Source organism: Saccostrea echinata, unplaced genomic scaffold (assembly GCF_033153115.1).
Source record: "Saccostrea echinata isolate AGI-Se365-2 ecotype Australia unplaced genomic scaffold, CSIRO_AGI_Sech_v1 ptg000065l, whole genome shotgun sequence".
Lineage (NCBI taxonomy): Eukaryota > Metazoa > Mollusca > Bivalvia > Ostreida > Ostreidae > Saccostrea > Saccostrea echinata.
The window spans coordinates 2,492,247-2,512,752 of NW_026889814.1; the positions used below are offsets into that span (position 1 = coordinate 2,492,247).

The window sequence follows — 20,506 nt, forward strand, 5'->3', positions numbered from 1 at the left end:
ACAAAGTCATAATTTCAAAAACAAGCCATTTTTTGTGAATGTTTTAAATCATTATTTGTTTAATTTATCAAATTGGAACCAATTTAGTTTGTCAAAATTAAAACGATCTAGAATGACAATGTTGATCTTTATTGTTTCCAGATGGACAATATTACTGCATTTCAAAAGGTGAGTTTTTCTTTCTGAGTTTGGGTAAACTATCTTCTGGGTTTTTTTCCCTCAAAAGTGCATTTCAGAATGTTTTGAAATCACGATAAGCCACTGTTTACTAGCATTTTAAGGAAGGGGGAAATAGAATTTCTCATCTGTTAAAAAAAAACTATTTTGAAGTTGAAATCTTCTGACTCAAGTTTGTTTCAGAAAGATGAAGTGACGAGAATTTCTACTTGCTTACATGTTTATTATGATGCATATATCTTTAGATATATCTTGGTAATGTAAAAAAAATCTTGTCAGTATTTTTTCTTAATTTTATAGCTAAACACGTATTGGGCAATTTCGGTTCGTTGAACTTCTACAGGTATTTGCGACTATGGATAAAATAGTGTGGAAACCATGTTGTGCAAAAATGAAATAACTAATAAATATATTAATAAAATTGATATAATCTAAATGTGAACAGATTGATTGATTTTATGCTGTCTAATTTCCCATTCGAGAATTTTTCATACATATAGAGACATACATATAGAGACGTCACCGTATGCCGGTGAAGACTTCAAATTTAAACCTATACTCGGCACTTGGGGTATTGAGCAGTGAGGGTTCTTTATCGTGCCAACGCCAACAGTGACACGGGATCTCGGTTTTTAAGGTCTCATCCGAAAGACCCGTGGCTTTCACTTCTAATGCCGGGCGCTTGGCGAAGGATCAGTCACTACTTATGTTTACGTTTAAGGTTTGACGCAGAGTGGCGAACGAGAATCGAACCCAGGCCTCCCGATCACGAAGCGAGCACCCTACCACTAGGCTACCATGACCAAATGTGAACAGAAGAGACTAGTCAAACGTCATCTTCCTGATCTTCCTCTTGCAGAAATACTGTATTAACGTTGAAAATCACCCGCTAAATGGGCTACACTTTTTGTTTATTAGATTTTGTTTCTCACTTTTAGTATTTTTATTTATCATAAAGGGGCAATTTGCATGGGTGCTATAGATTGAACTTATTTTGAAAGTTATAATCTCAGAATATAACCCCCAAGAACTGCACTATTCTGGTTATATATACACATACTCTTCACTATGTATGAATATCTAAGGAATGTTTTTTTTTTAAGTTTCGTGTGAGTTATTGGTGTGTAAGTCACACAAACTTGTCACGTAGGCATATTTCATGAAGAGCGCTAGCGCTTCATGAAAAATATGCCTACGTGCAAGTCTGTGTGAATTCACACTGAACTTGGAAGCATTCCTTATATTTACATTTTACATGTTCAAAAGAACCAAAAATATACTCAATGTTTTAATTATTCGCTGCCCTATATCGTTACATTTTTATTAACGTCTCTATAGCTCATTGTGACGTCACTAGTGCGAGTTTCTCCGTGCATATTTCTACGCGTGATTATACACGAAAATGGCATTCAAATCAATTTCACAATTGGCTTAGTAGAAAAACATAGCAAATGTAAATATATACATATATTCACTATGTTTGTATATATCCACTACACTTTTCACGCAAAGAATATCGTACGGTTGATAATCCGGGGATTCGAATGTTAGGTGAGATATGTATTCCCTTGACATGCTCTTTGTGATCGATATTTCTGGAAGAGAACTATTTTCCCCTGATGACTGAATTGATATACATACATTCTCAATGTTTTAAATTCTGCATGCAAAATTTGGATATTCCAAAAGGTTTGCTTGTTGTTGCATGGTTTAACAATAATAAGGTCGTTATCCAATACTTATATAGATAATTAAATATAAAAGTAAAAATAGTGAAACTCTAGTGTTAATACTTCTTACAATTATACAAATATCTGCATTCTTATATCTTATTTTGAATACCTTTTTTCATGATGCTGAAAATGAATTACATTCTAAACTTAATCGGATAAGGGATGTTTGGAATGAATTCTCAAGAATTAGATTTGGAATTTTTGGATCACCTAGGATTTAATTAATCCAATACAATAAGTTTTATATCTTTTAACATATGAAGATTGTTTAATTACGTAGCTAAGGATTGTAAAAAAATATTTTGAAAAATCATTTTTTCTTGTGTAGAAATTTTGTCAAATCCATGATTGACTTAGCGTAATCTCTTTCAGTTAAAGAGGCTTATTTCAAGAACGAGTTCTCTTTTAGGACTAAGGCTTAATTAAAAAATGGCAACAACTAGAAAATGAAAGAAGCTACAGAATATTTTATGTTTTTAATGATGTTTGTAATGTTTGTAATGATTACAGTATTGTTCAAAGATGACTATCATTTTTGCTTGAATCTTTTCCTGAAAGTCCTTTACACAGTCTCTAAGAATAAAGTACATAGGTACATTAAACCATATTATATTACGTCTCCAACGACATACAAAATAAGGCACCTTCTCTGCACTCATAATGTACATGATTTGATTGGGTCAGGAAAGAAATTTATGCCTCAAGAACCCAAGGAGAAGTGCGCCGCCCCCTCCCTAAAATTGTCAGATCTAAAATAAATCGTTCAACTCTTAAAAGAAATGATTTTTTTGGATAAAGGGGTATAAATATTTCTGTATTCTGACAATGCAGAACTTCGTTGGCTTGATCATTATGTTTTTTTCAATAGACTTTAAACTATTAGTAGTCTTATTAGTTCTTATCATGAATTAAAACAGGAATTAAAAATGTCTTCATAGAAGACTTCAGTTTTGCCCTGAATCTCTAGAATGGTGGCATAAAACGCAGTGTAAAAAACTATGCAATGTTTTTACTAATGTTCCAATCGGATGATTTTTTTAGTGAGGGGTAACGAGCTTATCTTTCCTATTGAGTTTCCGGTTACTCAAATAGTTTTTTTTTACCTCCAAACATCCTTGCTTGCGATATATATTCAATATTCAATTTACTTTAGGGATTAGTATCTCATTTTAAATTTATCCAGGCTTTTGTTGCCTTTGACAGGATCTTGTTAAATCAGGTAATTTATAAGGTTACGGTTATAATTTATTTTGGTCCTTAAAGCCGGTATACCCCCTGGCAATCAAAATTATTAATTAAACCGTGAAAACTAATCAAACAAATCGATCATATTTGTGAAACACTAGATCCAGATTTACGGTAAATGAAAGTATACGTTTAAAAACAAAACATTTCTTTTATTCTTTAATCAGTAAAATGTCTATATATCCGAGTAACCGGGTGGCAGATTTACTAACCGATACTCGCATCGTTCGATGGCAAGAGGTTGACCGTTTCTAGTTGACAAAACTAGTTTTAGTACATAATGCGCTTCATACTATGAAGATCCGTAGTCGCTGTTTCGTAAATGTTTACCCAACCGAAAATGTCCATTACAAAGATTACAGAAATGAATACGATAATTCTTTTTTACACAAAAATAACATTAAAATTTCAAAGAAGAAAGTACAGTCTCAATACAAATCTGGCCCTGTATTTTTCTATACCTGTGGAATTGTTTTGAGAAATTAAAACTCGTGCTTTTTTCAATTGTTCAAATTCCAAGCAGTAGGGTAAAACAAATACTTTTTCTCAATTTCAGTGGAATTTTCTTTAAAGGTCATAGGAAACGATTCTTAACATTAGGATTTCACTTTTTAAACCTAAAGCTATATATGAAAGAATGTTAAATTACGAGTAGTAATATTTTTTGGCCTTTGTTCTACTGAAAAATAAAGGTGAAAACTTTTCCAATTGTTACTTTTCTTACCCGCTTATCGTTCTTGATTTTGTGGTTTTATGACGTCACAAGAGCCCACTGATGTAAACAGAGCATTAGACTAATGTATTTCTACCATATTTTTATCTAGTTAATTTAAGCTATTTTTGTAAATATAAATGTGTCTATGTTTCCAGGTGAGTTATCGGATTTCGTAGTTCAGTCAATTCAGTTTGAACGAGTCGTTAATAAGGCACGGCACCTCAAAACGGGGGCTTTTTATCGGAGGATGATCCTGATGGATATCCTATATAAAATTACGCTTAAATTAAGCTACAACTTCGATTACTTACTCTGCATCAAACCTTTAGAAACAAAAAAATATTTCCCTGTTTAATACACATATATGACATTCCAAAAGGATTCCATGTCATTAAAAAAAAGTTAATAAGTCGTTTTTTATTCCAAGAAAAATCGCATAATGCAACATAGAATAATTTATTAAAAGTTACCTTTTCTGATATGAATAAAAATTTTGATTAAGCCTATAATATTCTGTTAAAGAAAGAATATGACACTTATATGGGGAATATCCCTAATGTGGTCCCCCCAAAAAACACGGGGCCGGTGGTATTGAAGTCCATGATAAGCGTGAACCACTGAAAATGTCAGCGTCTTTGAAGTTTCGTTTTCCCCGATCCGAAACACACATATTGCTGTAAAAACGATATAGCAATAGAATCCCTGAGTTTATGACATGATCGTATTGTTCTATAAAAAATATATATATAAAGAAGAAATGTTGAGCCCAGAGCAAATGAGATTGTTACGATGCCGATACTTTGTACAGACATGGTTTGACTCTACAATATCGAATTTTGAAATAATCGGTATGTAGTAGTAAACAATACAGTCCGTGATCAGTTTGCAAATCCATCCATCATTTGCGAGACTACAATTTTAATATTAATGTTCTTTTTAACAGATGGTAAAACTTTTGAAATTATATCCTTTACAGAAAAAAAAACATAAATATAATACACACTGGAAAAAAAACAGGTTTGTATACGATGATAAGTACTGATCTTTGATAAATATTTTAACAAATTGACTGGAAAGATACCTACCTTTTTCGTATTTTATGTATTAAATTTTACTAAATTTAAACAAATGTCAATTTCTAATTCATTCAATATCTACATTTGGTAAAATCCTTATTCTTCATAGAAATATTTCCATATGTGAGAGCTGCTTTTTTAAAACGTCGTTTGTACTAACTCCCATATATACAAGTTTACGTATAGTTCTTGCCAGAGTTGTTTTTAACCCATCTGCAGTGTGTTTCAAATTGACACGATTATTTCAAGAGGGATGAGAGGGGGGGGGGGGGGCGCCAGAGATTGGGTATTGGTGGTGATGTTGTACATGAGTAAGTGAATATTAAGACAGTGTCAAATGATAAGAATTGATTTGATTATATAAAACAGTCACACATGAAATTTTTTTTCTTGTTTTTTTTTAAAGTCATTTGATACTTAACGCAGCAGGTACGTATCGTTTGTCAAGAAAAGTATCATACTGACAGTGTTGGACTTTGTGTGAAAGTAAAACTATGTTGTAAATAAATGATTTTATAAAAACAACTGCCCTGGTTATGAAAAATGAATTCATTCTCACCCTCCCTTCTTTCTCTCAATAGATTGAAGTGTCAAACGATGAAAATGATCACATTTTGATTGATAAAACTTGCAAACATCTTGCAAATATGTAATGGAATTTTTAAAAAGAAATACTTGCTTGTTTGAAGATCGTATATTTATACTAGGTTTTAGCCATGATTATGATATTCTTTAAAATTAAGCTGCAAAATGACATGATAGTTTGTAAACATTGCATAGCTTTGAACAGCGATTGGGCCTTACTGACGTCATATGCTAAGGGAGATAAGCAATTTAGACAAAGAGAATTTTCACGACTGAGTAATTTTGATCGACTGTGCTGTAGCTATCTTGCGCAAAAAATCCCAAAAAACAATTTCAGTCTTATTTACCAGCTCATATGAACTTATTCCCGTATGTAACTCAATATGTTCAGGTAATTGTCTCCTAGCGTAATAGACCATATGCATCGCCCACAAAGAATTTAACAAATGTGATTTGTTTAAAGATTTTTAAACAACAAATCCTAAAAGCGAAATGGGCGATGACCGTGGCCACTACTGACTTAAGGAAAATACCCCCTGATATAGTCATTTTTAGGCTTTTATCTGTTTAAAATTTAGAAAAGTAACAAATTAAGGATGTCATATTACCGCATCGGTCTTCATTTATACAATAGTCTTTCATGATTTAACTCATTCATATATATTCCACTTATATTTTAAGAAATTTTCAAAACGTTTTGAAAAGATCAAATTTTTAGGGCATATCAAAGCTAATACTGAACCTATTTATTTCTTTCCTTAATTATTTTAGATGCCTGTGAAACTGCAATCGCAGCGACCCCATTTGAACCCAAACGTAGGGCCGAAAACTGTCAGTACAATGGAAGCGAGAATTACTGCGATCGCTACATCACACCAGGATGGTACCGATTTAACGTCGATATGGTCACTCATCCCCCGACCTTAACCAGCTGTGGAGCCCTGTATCCTTACTGGTTAAACGGTAATATTTAAATATATATACCAAAGAACATATTCTCCAATTCCCAGTAAAACTTCTTGTTATTATGTAGAGGAATCTTTTTATGTTCTGAATGTCCTATTCATCAGCTTGCTGTTGTAAATATAATGAATTGTATCTTTACAGAGCTTTTAAATATTTTGATTTATTGTGAATTTATAATTTTAACTTTTGTTGAGTAAAGTCGGGAATTCCGATAAATGCCAGCATTTTGCAATTTCTGGTCGTTATAATGACCTTGTTTGTAAATACAAGCTATAGTTGCGTCGAACTTTGTCTGACACGTATCATATCATTTGTTAGATCATTGCGTTTATACTTAATTTTACTATAAATTACTCCGTCTACCTGATCAATATAAAGGGCTCAGGGCTGGTGTGACTGCTCGACAGAGAACGCTTACTCCTTCTTGGCTCTTAATTTCACTTCTGATGTTTCCAGGGGTCCATGTTTCTTTTCCCTGTCCACTTTGCGTTTTGTTAACTGGATTTATGATATTTTTATCTTCTCCTTTTCATAAACATTACTTTCAAAGAAATTTTCATGTCGAATTCAAGACACTCGTCATCATGGTCAAAAGTCCATTAAAACAATACAAATTGAAAGCAAAGCAAACACGGACCCATAAAAATATCTGAGGTAGAATCAGGTGCCATGGAGGAAATCCATCCCCTGTTGATTGGTCATACCCACTGTTAGGCATATTTGTATTTACAGGCCTAGTGTAGAAGGTATAATCCGTACACATTTAAGTATGAAAATGATGGCCTTAAATTTGTATAAAAATATAAGTCAATAAACGACCAAGCGACAGTTTGTATTAGTTACTGTAAATGATGGCATTGCATCAACCATAGAATTTTCGAAAAATTGAGTTTGTAGGCAATTACATAAATGCATACATGCTCCAAGTGTGATTGTACAGAATTGGCCTTTTATCAAAAGTTTATTCGAGGAGTACATTGTATATGAAACGTATTAAGAAGAGTGTAACATATTAAAGATACCACATCGATATTTTCACTATTATAATTCTAGAAAAAAATATTGTCATTTGTTATTTGACAATTAAAACAAGCTAAGGGAGATCGATACAATACTGTCAGTGCAAGTTATATAAATTCCTCTGCAAAATGTATGTGACAATTTGATCTCCCCTACCCAGCGAATAACAATAAAAAACATTTTGTCAATTGTAAAGTGAGCATTACATGTAGTATTGAAATAGCTGGAATATGATAACATCTCAGCTAGGTATATCAAAACATGCTAGAATGGAGTTGTGATTAACATCATGTTTGAATGTTTTAGTTATCGCACATATTAAAATCTGCCGCCGAGCAAGATATATTTAATTAGAAGTAAATTAGTAGTACTGATTTTCTCTTTCAAGCTTTTCTACATGACTTTGTTTTCTATAATTTTTAAAGTTTCTAATTTCTTTTGTATCACTAGGAACCATTCCACGGGGAGATGGGGAAGAAAAAGATGGAACCGTTTGCAAAGTTGGTTTTTTCGACACTTGTACCAAACAAGTCAAAATAAAAATTCGAAACTGTGCTTCATTCAGAGCATATTGCCTTTCCGCTCTTGATGCTTGTTCAGAGAGATACTGTTTTGGTTAGTAATGGCTCAGTAAACCAGGACGGATGTCTTCCGCTTATGGCTAATTTTAATTTGTTGTTCAAATTCATATACATATACATAAAACAGAAAAATACACAAGCACAAAATGGTAGTTTTAGGTTTAACTTCTGAGTATATGAATTGTAATGATTTTTTGACAAAATAATTTCGATTTTCATTTAAACTAACAGTCAAACTCGTTTACCTTGAAATTTAAAGGACCTTGAGATTTATTTCAAATTAACCGAATTACGTGCGAAAATTCTTCTTTTTTTTACCTAACATTACGTGCGGTGTTTTAGAAATATATGTTTCTCTTTTGTTCAAAGAAGTCCTTAATTATTTACTTTTTGGATTCGTGTTAGAAAACTATCAAGACTATTTACACACGAAAAAAGTTCGTCTTGAATATTGCCGTGTAGATACGATGATTTTTCAGGTTCACATTTATAGAACAAACATGTCTCATCAGCATTGAAAACATATGCTTCATATAGTCCGATTCAAATCAAGAAGTCTATTTCCAATCACTTACAGTGCATTTATTTACTGCAGCATTTTCTCCAAACAAAAGCTTACATACGACACCCTTGCATATATTTTAACTATATCGGTCTTAATGCCGCAGAAATTTTTAGAAAAAAAAATGACGACTACACTGTAAAAAATGTGTTTAGATGATAGACACATTTCTAAACACATTCTTGTCACACTTTTTTTAATGCGTTTAAATTTTAAACATGTTGAATTTCAATACGCGTAATGGAAAGTGTTTTAAACCTAAATACATACATGTTTAGAGTTTAAACACTATTCTAAACACTTAGATTCGCGTTTAGAAGCTAAACACTTCAATGTTTTAAACAAGGATCTGCAAGAAAACCAAAAATATAACAGGTGTGTCCGTTTCAAGTTTTATTTACTTCTAAACATCATATTAAAATGATAAAAAAAGGCCTAACACACAGTAAAGTGTTCTCACGCAGTCACGGAATCATTGTTCGGTGGAATTCCTTTTAATTGTGAATGGTTTCCATTGTTTGTCACAAAGTCTTTTAGAAGTTTTGACATATAAAACTATCTGGCATCTAAAGAGTTAGTAACATCCAAAGTTGTTGAATTGTCTGCATTTTGTACCAGTAGCACAATACAAAGTAAATATATATGTAAAAGACTCCAGCTATGGTGTGCTTCTTGCGGTGTGATGCAATACGGATCACTACTTCAAATCCGTCGTGATGTAAACAAAGCAGCAGGTTATCTGGATAATCTTGAAGGTATTTTCTACGGCAGTATAATTCACATCCTTTATCAGAAATGAATTTTGTTCTTTCTCTCGGCTATCCAATTAAGTTAACCTGTAAGAAAGGACGTACGTTGCATAAGTAACAGTATGTGCTCCTCACTGAACATGCTGAAGTTTTACATTAATTACTAAGCATATAAAAAAATGTTTGAATAGATTCAATATTTACTCTCATTAATGAATACATGACATGACACCGAAAGACATCCTTGATATAAAGTGCAATGTTATTTACTTTGCTCATCATGTTTATTTTATATAAAAACAAAAGCATACATACCCTATAGCAATAACAATGAGCCTTTCACATGTTTTTCACTATTTCTGCGGTGGTTTGCACTCAAATTCTCATCAGCTTTTTTGAAAACATCGTTTACTGTTTTGTTGTGATTTTCTTTGTTTCGACAACCGCGCTTATTAACGTTCAAATATGTATCATTTCCGGGAAGATAACTCTGCACTTGACCGAATTTAAAACAAAAACATGTTCAATATCTAAACGCGTATAGATTTTAAATACATTTAGACATAAGTGTTTTGTTTTTAAACACAATATCAAACACGTTTAGATCTAAACATGTAATGGAAGTGTTTATTTCCTAAGCACATTTTTTACAGTGTAATATGATTTGGGGAGAAATGCTCAATTGTTTTATTTATAAAAGACATAATTAATTTTTTACAAGTTCACCGATATCTTATCACATGTGTGAAAAATTTACTTCGTATATAATCAGTCACCTGTGTCCACGCGTCGCAATCGGCGACTTCAATGTAACCGTTATCAAAACATATCAAAACGACAAGCTTTGTGTTTAGCCGACCCCAAAATCACTTCAAATTAACAGATTTTTTCAATTTAACCTATTTCAATCTAAACGAGTATTTATTACAAAGAAACTGCACCAGTTATTTAGGGGAAACCAAATTCATTTCAAACTAACCAAGGGAGTTCGAGTGTATTTATTATGTTGAAGCTGAATTTTAGGAGAAGTAGATCCAACATGCCAATCAACGATTGCAGAAGAAATTGCTACAACAGTTACTACGGATCAGATCGCAACAGTACGTGGTGCTGATTCCGTAACGACGGATCAGATCACAAAACTACCTGGAGCTGATTTTGTCACAACTGACCAGATTGCAACAGTACGTGGTACTGATTCTATCACAACCGATCAGATCGCAACAGTACGTGGTGCTGATTCTATCACAACCAATCAGATCGCAACATTACGTGGTGCTTCTTCTGTCACAACCGATCAGATCGCAACATTACGTGGTGCTGATTTTGTCATAACTGACCAGATTGCAACAGTACGTGGTACTGATTCTATCACAACCAATCAGATTGCAACATTACGTGGTGCTTATTCTGTCACAACCGATCAGATTGCAATATTACGTGGTGCTGATTCTGTCACAACTGACCAGATTGCAACATTACGTGGTGCTGATTCTGTCACAACTGATCAAATCTTAATATTACCTAGTAAGAAAATACAAAGTATCGGAAGTTCCCTAAAGGCTACAGTAGTACAACTGGTTTAACATTTTCAGTCTGGTTTAAGGAGTATAAGACAAGATAGAGTCATTGTATCATCCTCGGGATGAATTCTTGCAAGGAAATAATGGATGGTGAATGAGAAAAGTTCATTCATTATTTGTTTAATTAAAACATTCTTTTATCTTTAAGTTCTTCAAATGGCATTTTTTAAATATACGTTTTTTATTAATAGATCTAAATAAAGTATACATATAAGTTTTCCTAAATTGATTTATATCTCAGATAGACCTTAAATAAAGTCTAAGATGGTTTGGTTGAATTTCCATGCTATTTTCGGTTTTTAGTATCATTTTTTTTTAATTTTTCTGCTTTTGACTGTAATTTTTTTTATGTGTTAATGATCTTTCACTTTATATCTTGTGGAAATTTATCGGAGTTCAGTTTCTAGTGCGAAACAATTCCGTTAAGCAAGAGACTTACCTGTCACCTTAGCTCTACTATTCTTCAGATTATTAAAAGATTTCTTCCCTGTTTATTTCCAAGAAAAATTCTGACCATATATTGCATCACAATCATTTCTAGTAAGATATTTCGGACTAATTGAAGTTCGGTAAGAAAAAAAAGCTTGCCTACAAGTATGATTCCACTAAGATATGTTTTCCAGTTCATTATTGCAGAAAAACTAATGAAGTTGAAACCTTACAACATCTTTTGCATTTAACGTGTTTCTATCGTGTATATCGTTAGGTGCTCTCTAAACCATGATGCATTGTACTTTTATTTATCGTTTCAATTTTAAATAAAGTGTTATTTAAGTAAAATTCTTATATTTTCAGATGAATCCAATATATTGTCTACGATGCTTGTGGTTTCAATTACTTCAATACTGATGGTGGGGATTTTGACAGGGATTCTTTTAAGGTGATTCATGTTCTTTAAACTAGTAATGACTTCTAACCCGTTCGAACTCAAATCAAGTCACATTAAACTATAATTTTAGAAGTATAGGTATAAATTTGCAGCCCTCCACCGGCAAGTGGTGGCGTCTCCATATGAGTGAAAAATTCTCGAGAGGGACGTTAAACAACAAACAAGCAAACAAACAAAACACAACGAAGCATGAATTAATGGGCGTTTTCTACGACAATAATGTGACGTACACATACAATAATAAGTCTGTCGCGGTCACATAATTTTTAGTATTGTATTGACGTGTTATAGGCTTATATGGAATAAACAACATATGTTAAAAATAAAATAAAACATCATTTGTACAATTGTTCAGCAACTGTGTAAATATAAGAAATAACTATCGAGTGTTTTTGGTCTTTTGGGGAACACGTATAATTAGACATAAATTCCATAAATAGTTATGCAGTCAAAAATCGGGCGGTACTTTACCACATTATAGCATGCATTCAGTACATTGTATTTCAAACTTCCCTCTTTCTCCTTTTCTTTAAATTTTGATCATTTTATATTACAAATAACAAGCATTTTTGTCTTACCTAGAATATCATATATCTACCCAATCATAAAGCTTGCTTAATTAATTATGTCTTGGCATTTCAGGATAAAATGTTATTCACCTATTTGCAAAAAGCCATTAGCAGTTAACGATTATGACTATATCGACATAGGTGAAGAAAAGCCCCTAGCAGTTAATACGCAGAAAAATAATTACGACTATATCGACATAGATGAAACAATTCTTGAGGAGGGCACAAACGATAAGCGTTCTGAGAGAGTGCAGGACCAACAAATTATTGCTGAGAGTACGGATGAACAATATGATGATCTCTTGGGGGTTGAAGGTGATCAAAATAAGATACAAGAAAGAGAATATGATGAATTGGAAGTGATCATACAACAAAATGTACAGAATCATTGACAGATAAATTGAAATCGGAAAGCAATCGAATCCGATAGGTTAAGAATTCTATGAAAGACAAACAGTTTTGTCAAAATAGCTAGCAAGTCTGTAAAATATACAATGTAGTTTTAATCCACTTTCATCTTTTGTTGGCATACAAGTGCACTGCAATATAGAACTGGCAAAAATTTAGCTCATTCTGCAAACAGAGGATACACGTAGGACTGATTTTTTTTAAAATTTGAACGTTATGAGAATAGAACAATTCTGAATCATTCCGTTAGTTATAAATTAGGAAAAAAAACTCTGTTGTTCTCATGTTTATTCCACTGATTTGTTATCCGAGTTTGAATGTTCCGTTGGTCTGAATTCCCTGCAGTTGTCTCTGGTACTCCTCCACCTCTACCCCCTCCCAATGATGACATGTCAGGGGGTCTATGAACCTGGAAAAAAAGAACTAGGTAATTAAGTACAGCTCATTAGGGTAACAATATTTTTTACACCATCAGCTTTATTAAAGAAACAATTCTAGAGCTTGGTCGTTGTATAGGAAGACTTGCAACTGTGAAGTCTGTGCTGTATCGTTGAGGATATGTATGGTTTGTAGCTGGTTTAAGCGTATGGGTCAGTAAACGTACATGTAAAGGATATAAGTATTTAATTTTTAGTATCGAATTGCTTAATTTAGACCGGTGAATGCAAGTATACCCAACTCCACTCAGATAAGGTGCTTTGCAAAAACCCGACCATAAAGAACGTTGGCGATTCTAAAATTGGATAAGAATGGGGGAAATTTTGAGCGAACTTGTAAACTTTAAAGGTAAGAAATAATCGTACAGAAGTATTTTGAAAAAAAAAACACATTTTTTTTTATAAAATAACAAAATATGAGCATTGGTTTATGATAACATGGTTTATCAACATACTTAGTAATCCTATTTATCTGCTGATTTAATCTTTTGACATATCTTTAAGTTAAAATGTAAAAGACTGAGCATTACCAAATATAAAATTCTAAATGAAAAATGCTGATTTTCTTTTTGTTACATGTACCTTTTAATAGTTTCTTTTAAGATATCTTCTTCCTGTTTTGAAAGAGGTGAATGGATTGCTGCCATATTCTTTCTTAGATTCTCCAAACTAAAAATTTAAAAAAAATATTCTCATCGTTCGTGACAGTGCTTATTCGATACTTTTACGTTCCCAACAAATTTTGTACATATCTTAATCATTATTATAAATTTAAATCTTTTAATGATTTAAAAAAAAATATTCAATAAACAAAATCTTAAGTGCGTTTGTTTTAACATAATTAATTAAATTAATATAAAAATGATAATAAATTAATAAAAATAATGATAATTAAATTAACCTAAAAATTCAAACTGAATAGTATCAAAATGTAAACTCATTTTGACCGAAAGTGGGAAAATATAAAACCTTGCAGTACTAAATAGTGTCGTGTCGACTCCGGAAAATCCCAAGGTATACGCCATTGCCAGTCTGGAAATATCGCAACCGTTCTCCTGTTTTAAAATGAAACATTACAATAACATCTTCTCTAGCTAATGGGTTCTGAACCGCCGCTCTCCTCAAGACCAACGGATCAGAAACCCTTGACTAGCGAAGATGTTACAAGTATTGCTGATTACTTTTAATGAAATACTTTTGTTATTCAAATGTGGCAAAAAAAAGATGAAAGATTATTTCAATTTCAATATTTTTCTGTATTTTCTGTCTACAGTTTTTTCGTTGTATAAATTCATTAAATATTTTAAAGATATTCACAATAACACATACTTTACAAAAATTCGCTGCTTTAGCACATGCTTTTTTGATGTCTTTCCTTGCGGGGTGCCATTCAGGAGGACCTCGATTAGAAAGAAGACCCATAGCAATAGGGGAGGCATTTATCACGCCTATTCCTCTTTCCTATAACCAATAAAGATCCAATAATAGACTGCACAATTGAATAGATAAATACTTCTTTCAACAAATCAATAAGGGCAATCATCGTCTAGATTGAAGAACTGAAATTAATATACTACTAATAATGCCTACTTGAAAAAATGGAATATATTCTTGCAGACTGTTGTCATGGATACAAGCTCTACAGTAAGTCAATACTGTGTCGACCTTCACTGTACTTCTTTCAAGTACTGTTCTGTTAAAAAAAAGAGTTAAAAATTGTAACTGGTGCGGACTAAATTAAGAAAAATATTATAATAAAAGAAAAAAATGAAAAAAGCAATCATTCATTTTTCTCTACACAAGATAGGTACATTTATGTCTCTTTTTGGACACTTCTCTCGTTTTGGCTGCAACATCATCGTGTCGGGTCACTAGGGTTCACAGCAGAATTTTGAGATCGATCACTTCTCGTTATCTTCACCCTTTTCACGTAACTCCCGAATCATGTTTGGAATTGATTCATTTACTATAGTAGTATGTCGTTGTCCATGATATTAAGCAGTGTCAAGGTCATATCTTTAGGTCAAAGTCAATGGGCAATGCTAGTTATTTTCGAATCCCTGATCGGTATGAGGTCAAATTTTATGTGTATATTGTTGCTGATGAACCAAAATATGTCACAATTTTTAAATCCAGATCATATCTAATGTTCACTGTCAAAGCCTAATTATTTTTACGTATAACAACAGGGACAGGACTCAACAGTTGACACATATTGTTGCCCGCATACATCATTGTATGGAGGGAGTATATGCAGAAAAATAAATATGCCTTGGCAGGTGTTTTTGTATGGGCGCTGGCTAGGGAGGAGGAAGGAAAGTTAATTTTCTGATGTGATTTCATACGTACTTGAAATTTTTAAGTGGGTAACCTGTGATACCAATAAATCTCGCTTTCCCGCTCTGTTTCACCTTTTGCAACGCTGGAAGTGTTTCGTTAATAATAATGTCAAGACTCGGAGCAAATTCCATGTCATGAACCTGTAAATTTATAAATGAATAAATCAGTTTACAATTTCAAAGAATCATCTAAATTGTCTCAATGTTGAAAATACTATTCCAGAATTCTGAATCAGGCGACTGAGCTTTATATACCTCAACAATAACTTCTACATTTTGCATTAGGTCATTTTCAGATATAGGGGATAAGGATCACTACCTGAATGATGTCTACATAATCCAATCCCATTCTCTGTAAACTCTCGTCCACACTTTGTAACGTCCGCTCAGCTGAGAAATCAAACATCTTCTCTACTTCCGGTTTATATCGCCCCACCTTTGTCGCCATGTAATACGCAGTTCGGGGTATCCCAGTCAGAGCCTGAGTTATAGTTAAAAAAGAAATATCGAGTCTATAAATTTTTATTTTTATGCTGATTTGAAGTATGTACTTTACCTATCAAGGAAGCTGGGCCTAGAGTGTAAACTGAACACGACCTGCAGCTGAAAAGCATTTATTTTTCACGTTATACGTTATTTAAAAACCCCGTATTTATTACTAAGCATCTTATAAAAAGTATTTCCAAACGAAATCTTGAAACTTCTTAAGGTCCTGTGATGGCTAGTTTTTTCGAAGTATTGGCGGGAATTTCAGGGGCGAGCACCTTGTGCTAAATTCAAAGAAGGATCGAAATGCAATCACTGTATATCTTTCATTCCGGAATTCATAATTGAACGAATCATTTTTTTTCTTCTTAGACTGAATAAGAACTCATATATGTATCTAAAGTGCGTATCTTTAATTACCCTTCCTAACACTTCCTCTGCCATGCCATGTCCATACCACGGGGCCACATCAATATAATTAATCCCCTTCTGCAGGGCCTCACGTACGACATCCAAAGACTCATTTTCATTGGTTGTTCGGAAAACGTTGCCGAGAGAGGATGCACCTACAATATCCAGTTATAATATACATTTAAATACAAATTTTCCAGTCTGACAAAAAAAGAAAAACTCGTAATCTATATATATTTTATTTTCAAAGTTAGTGTATAGCCTTATAAAATATTTTTTCTCGGTTGTTGTCTATAATTAAATATTCTTCTAAGATGAGTTTTACAGACCAAAACTTATTTTGGAGATATGTAGTCCAGTTTTTCCGAGGGGGCTAGTTGGCATTTGTAGAACAGCATTTTTGTCGTGGAAATCTGGTGTAAAGGTTTCCGGAAATCTGTATAAGGAAACAAATCTATTTAAAGGCACCACATACAAATGCACATATATACAAACCCTGAAACGTGCTACTATCCCACACGCACGCTGCACGAACGGTACACGCTCGCTACACGGTTTGCACGAAACGCTACACGGTTTGCACGAAACGCTACACGGTTTACACGAAACGCTTTGCACGAAAGGCTGCACGGTTTACACGAAAGCCTGCACGAAACGCTTTGTACACGTTTCTCACACGCTTTGTACACGATTCTCGCACGCTTTGGCCTCGATATGGATTTTCTATTCGGAATCTCTAGGACTTTATTTAAATTATTACGGATTAATCAAAGATTAGTTCAGAATTGCAATCATTCAGATTAAGTTAGGATTAGAACTCGCTACACCAGTACTATATTAACAGATAAAAATACACAATGTTAAGTTGTATTTAATTAATAGTTGTCATTGAGTATGTGACGCGCCCGATGAAATGCCTATCATCGTTTATGTACAAATCTTTTTCACTAGACTCTAAATTACGCACTTAAAAAAATAATTATATTTGTAATTCATAATCTTTTACAGCATTCAATGTTTTTACAATTATAGTTTGATATTAACAAGTCGTTTTATTACTGACAAATAAACCCAGTTATTGATTTGAAAAATATATGTATACATATTAATTAAATTGTGTGTGATTTCTGTAAACGGATTGATTTTCTTTCCTCTTTTTTTTTAAATTATTGATTTATTTATTCATTTTTTTGATTTAGTAAATAAATACTTTCATTTGATTGAATTAGGTTCTGTTTATAATTTGCAAAGGTAATATGTACACTAAATCAAATAAGAACATTGTGCAGGATGGGGGGGGGGGGGGTTTAGATTACCGAGATCTTACTTCTGTTCATGGCTAAATATAACTGGCACTTGTTTCCGTAAGTATCCTACTGGGAAAAAAATTATTATAGAAACAAATGCCCGTTCTAAGAGAAAAAGGATATCCATATCTCCGGCGGGACCAGATACATGTAATTTATTAAATGCACTTTAATGAGAATGGTAAATATATCGCTTCATTACAGAATCAAACTTTGACTTATCATTCAAATTTAAATCCAAAACCCTTTTTATATGAACATGGGTATTATTAAATGTTTTAATCATTTTAAAATTCATACATTTTAAATTAATTGAACATGTCATATTGTAATTATTGTATTTACTACATTTAAGTACAATATAACAAAACTTTCTCTTAATTCAAACTACTGATACCATATTCATTTATAACAGTGCAATGAATAAATTATATATACTTCGCTCAGTGTTAAATTATTCATTCCTTTGATAACCTAGAAAAAATCGCATGTATCTGAAAAATATACATAGGCAGATTATATCATTAACTTAATTAACTTGCATTGATCATCATAAGTATATTATTTTCGTAAATAATTAATTAACACAGAAAATCTGACGCGCTCATTAATTCTTATATAGACTACATGCATAAACGATGCTCATTCTAGAAGTATGCGTATGCATGCATACGCTGTAGATATAAAAATGAAATCGTCGAAAAGGAAAAAGACATATCATTTTACAACGAATGTGAAATAGTCTATCCGTAGATTTTCAAATGCAGGGTAGATTAGCTAATACAGAAAAGAATTTTATTACTGTCGGAGCAATAATATCCTATAATATCTTCACAGAACGTGAGCCAAGTCAGCGAAAATGATTATATGTGAGAGATGGGAAAGTTAATGTGATAATGTCAAATTATCACTGGTAATTTAAGGCCGTTTGCAACCTGTTTGTTGTCAAAGTACATGTCGAATTTATACAATTTTACATTGTAGGCAACGTATTCTATTATAGACTGTTACTTGAGGCAAATTATGTCATTTAAATAAAAAAAAGAAATCCGGGGAAAAGATTCAGACTCTGCAATGTATTAAAATCTAATGCATCTAAACATCTAAAAATACATTAAATTGCTGTTAGCATATGTATAAACACACTTTTCATACACGTGTACACTTTGATATATCGCTAACTTTTAAGAAAAATGTAGAATGCACTTTAAAACTTACCGATCTCTGTGTTCCATTTCCTTTATCTACAGATAAGCATGCTACAGGTTTCCATGAAGATAACGCCAATATGGTCAAGGAGATCCTGGGGGTGCTCAGTGGGGGGATCATTTCCACGAATCACAAGTTAGTGAAACCCTCATTATCGCTTCTGTATGCGTTACGTATACATTTAATCTTGAGTTAGGGAGATAGATTACTGGTGGGTGTTACTTAAAATTCTACTCCTCCTGTAATAGGGGAAAATGAATGTGCTCCTGGATAAGGAATGAGAAATATTCATGTTTTATGCAGTAGCTCTTGCATATGCGGATCCAGGATTTTCTTCCTGATGGGAGTGGGTTGTAGTTCAAATAATTTTCTAAAACCTTTACATGTACATGATAAAACTAAGACAAGTTCGGATGTACCCGTACGGATGAGCCTGTGGCCCCGCTCATCCAAAAGTGAATCGATGAAAATAAAATCCCTCTTGAATTTAATACAGATTTACGTCATAAGCATTTTAAAATAATTTAATGTTATACTCATTGTGAATTATACAGATAAAATCATTAATTGTGAATTAACGAGTTATAATCATTGTGAATTATAAAGACATTCCTTTCCCGGAAACACTATTCACTGAAATTTAAAAAAAAATGAAGTCAGGGAATATCTAATTTTATCATTAAGATAGTGCGTATTTCTATGCTTACACATAATACTTTTATAATAAAAATTACTAAATAAAATATAGATATAAAAATCATAATCTTTTTTTTTTAAACTTCTATTAGAAAATGATTCGGGAGTTAAAATGTGTAAGAGTCCTCAAGAAAATAGTTTTCTGTAAAAGACCATTCCAGGGGACTATCCTGTAAGCACTCCATGCACTTGCATTAGTAGATCCTTTTCAAGATAATTATAAATAAATTCAACCTTGGCTGGATTTTGGTCATATTTAAAGTTGGACCCAATCCAATTTTTGGTAACATGTACAGTCCAAAAAGGTGTACTAGCGAATATGTACATGTTGGGATCCTGTACAGTCCAAAAAGGTGTACTAGCGAATATGTACATGTTGGGATCCTTTCATTCCAAGACTACTCAGGAAATAGAACTTTCAATGAGTAAATGTATCAAATGTACCTAGTATACTGTTTTAGTGCATTTTTGTCATCGATAAGATTCACTGAAAGTATTAAAATTAACAATTCTGGACTTAATCTAGAAAATTCAATCGGCCATATACATGTTGGTTGCTGTGATCATGTTGGTGTTCTGACCCCCAACTGGAGCACCTTGGCAGTTTTTTTTCTGTAAATACTGAAATTTTACATCAAAAAGACATGTGCGATTAAGCAGCATAGCCTACAATAAAAATTGTCCATACATTTAAGCGCCATCAAATTCGATGCTTACATGTGCTTTGAAAGAGGGATGTCGATGTATACTGCGCATTGAAAGA

General features: G+C 32.7%; 1 protein-coding gene across 1 annotated transcript; it reads right to left on the reverse strand.

Moving 5' to 3' along the window:
* Positions 1 to 12,933: 12,933 nt before the first annotated feature.
* LOC133176012 (uncharacterized) lies at positions 12,934 to 19,230 on the reverse strand. The gene is made up of 10 exons (XM_061311187.1): positions 19,057 to 19,230; positions 16,861 to 16,967; positions 16,541 to 16,686; positions 15,954 to 16,115; positions 15,645 to 15,775; positions 14,886 to 14,988; positions 14,625 to 14,756; positions 14,265 to 14,350; positions 13,878 to 13,964; positions 12,934 to 13,267 (listed from the first exon to the last, which is right to left on the reverse strand). Exons 1-10 carry the CDS (start codon positions 19,071 to 19,073, stop codon positions 13,162 to 13,164), a joined length of 1,077 nt encoding a protein of 358 aa, XP_061167171.1. The 5' UTR covers positions 19,074 to 19,230; the 3' UTR covers positions 12,934 to 13,161.
* Between the last annotated feature and the right edge of the window lie 1,276 nt (positions 19,231 to 20,506).

Excerpts from the sequence above, each read along its gene's own strand:
- LOC133176012 (XM_061311187.1), bottom strand. Across the intron at positions 16,687-16,860 it reads TATCTCCAAAATAAGTTTTG|GTGCATCCTCTCTCGGCAAC; the intron begins GTCTGTAAAACT and ends TGGATATTGTAG. Across the intron at positions 13,965-14,264 it reads ACACTATTTAGTACTGCAAG|TTTGGAGAATCTAAGAAAGA; the intron begins GTTTTATATTTT and ends TTAAATTTTTAG.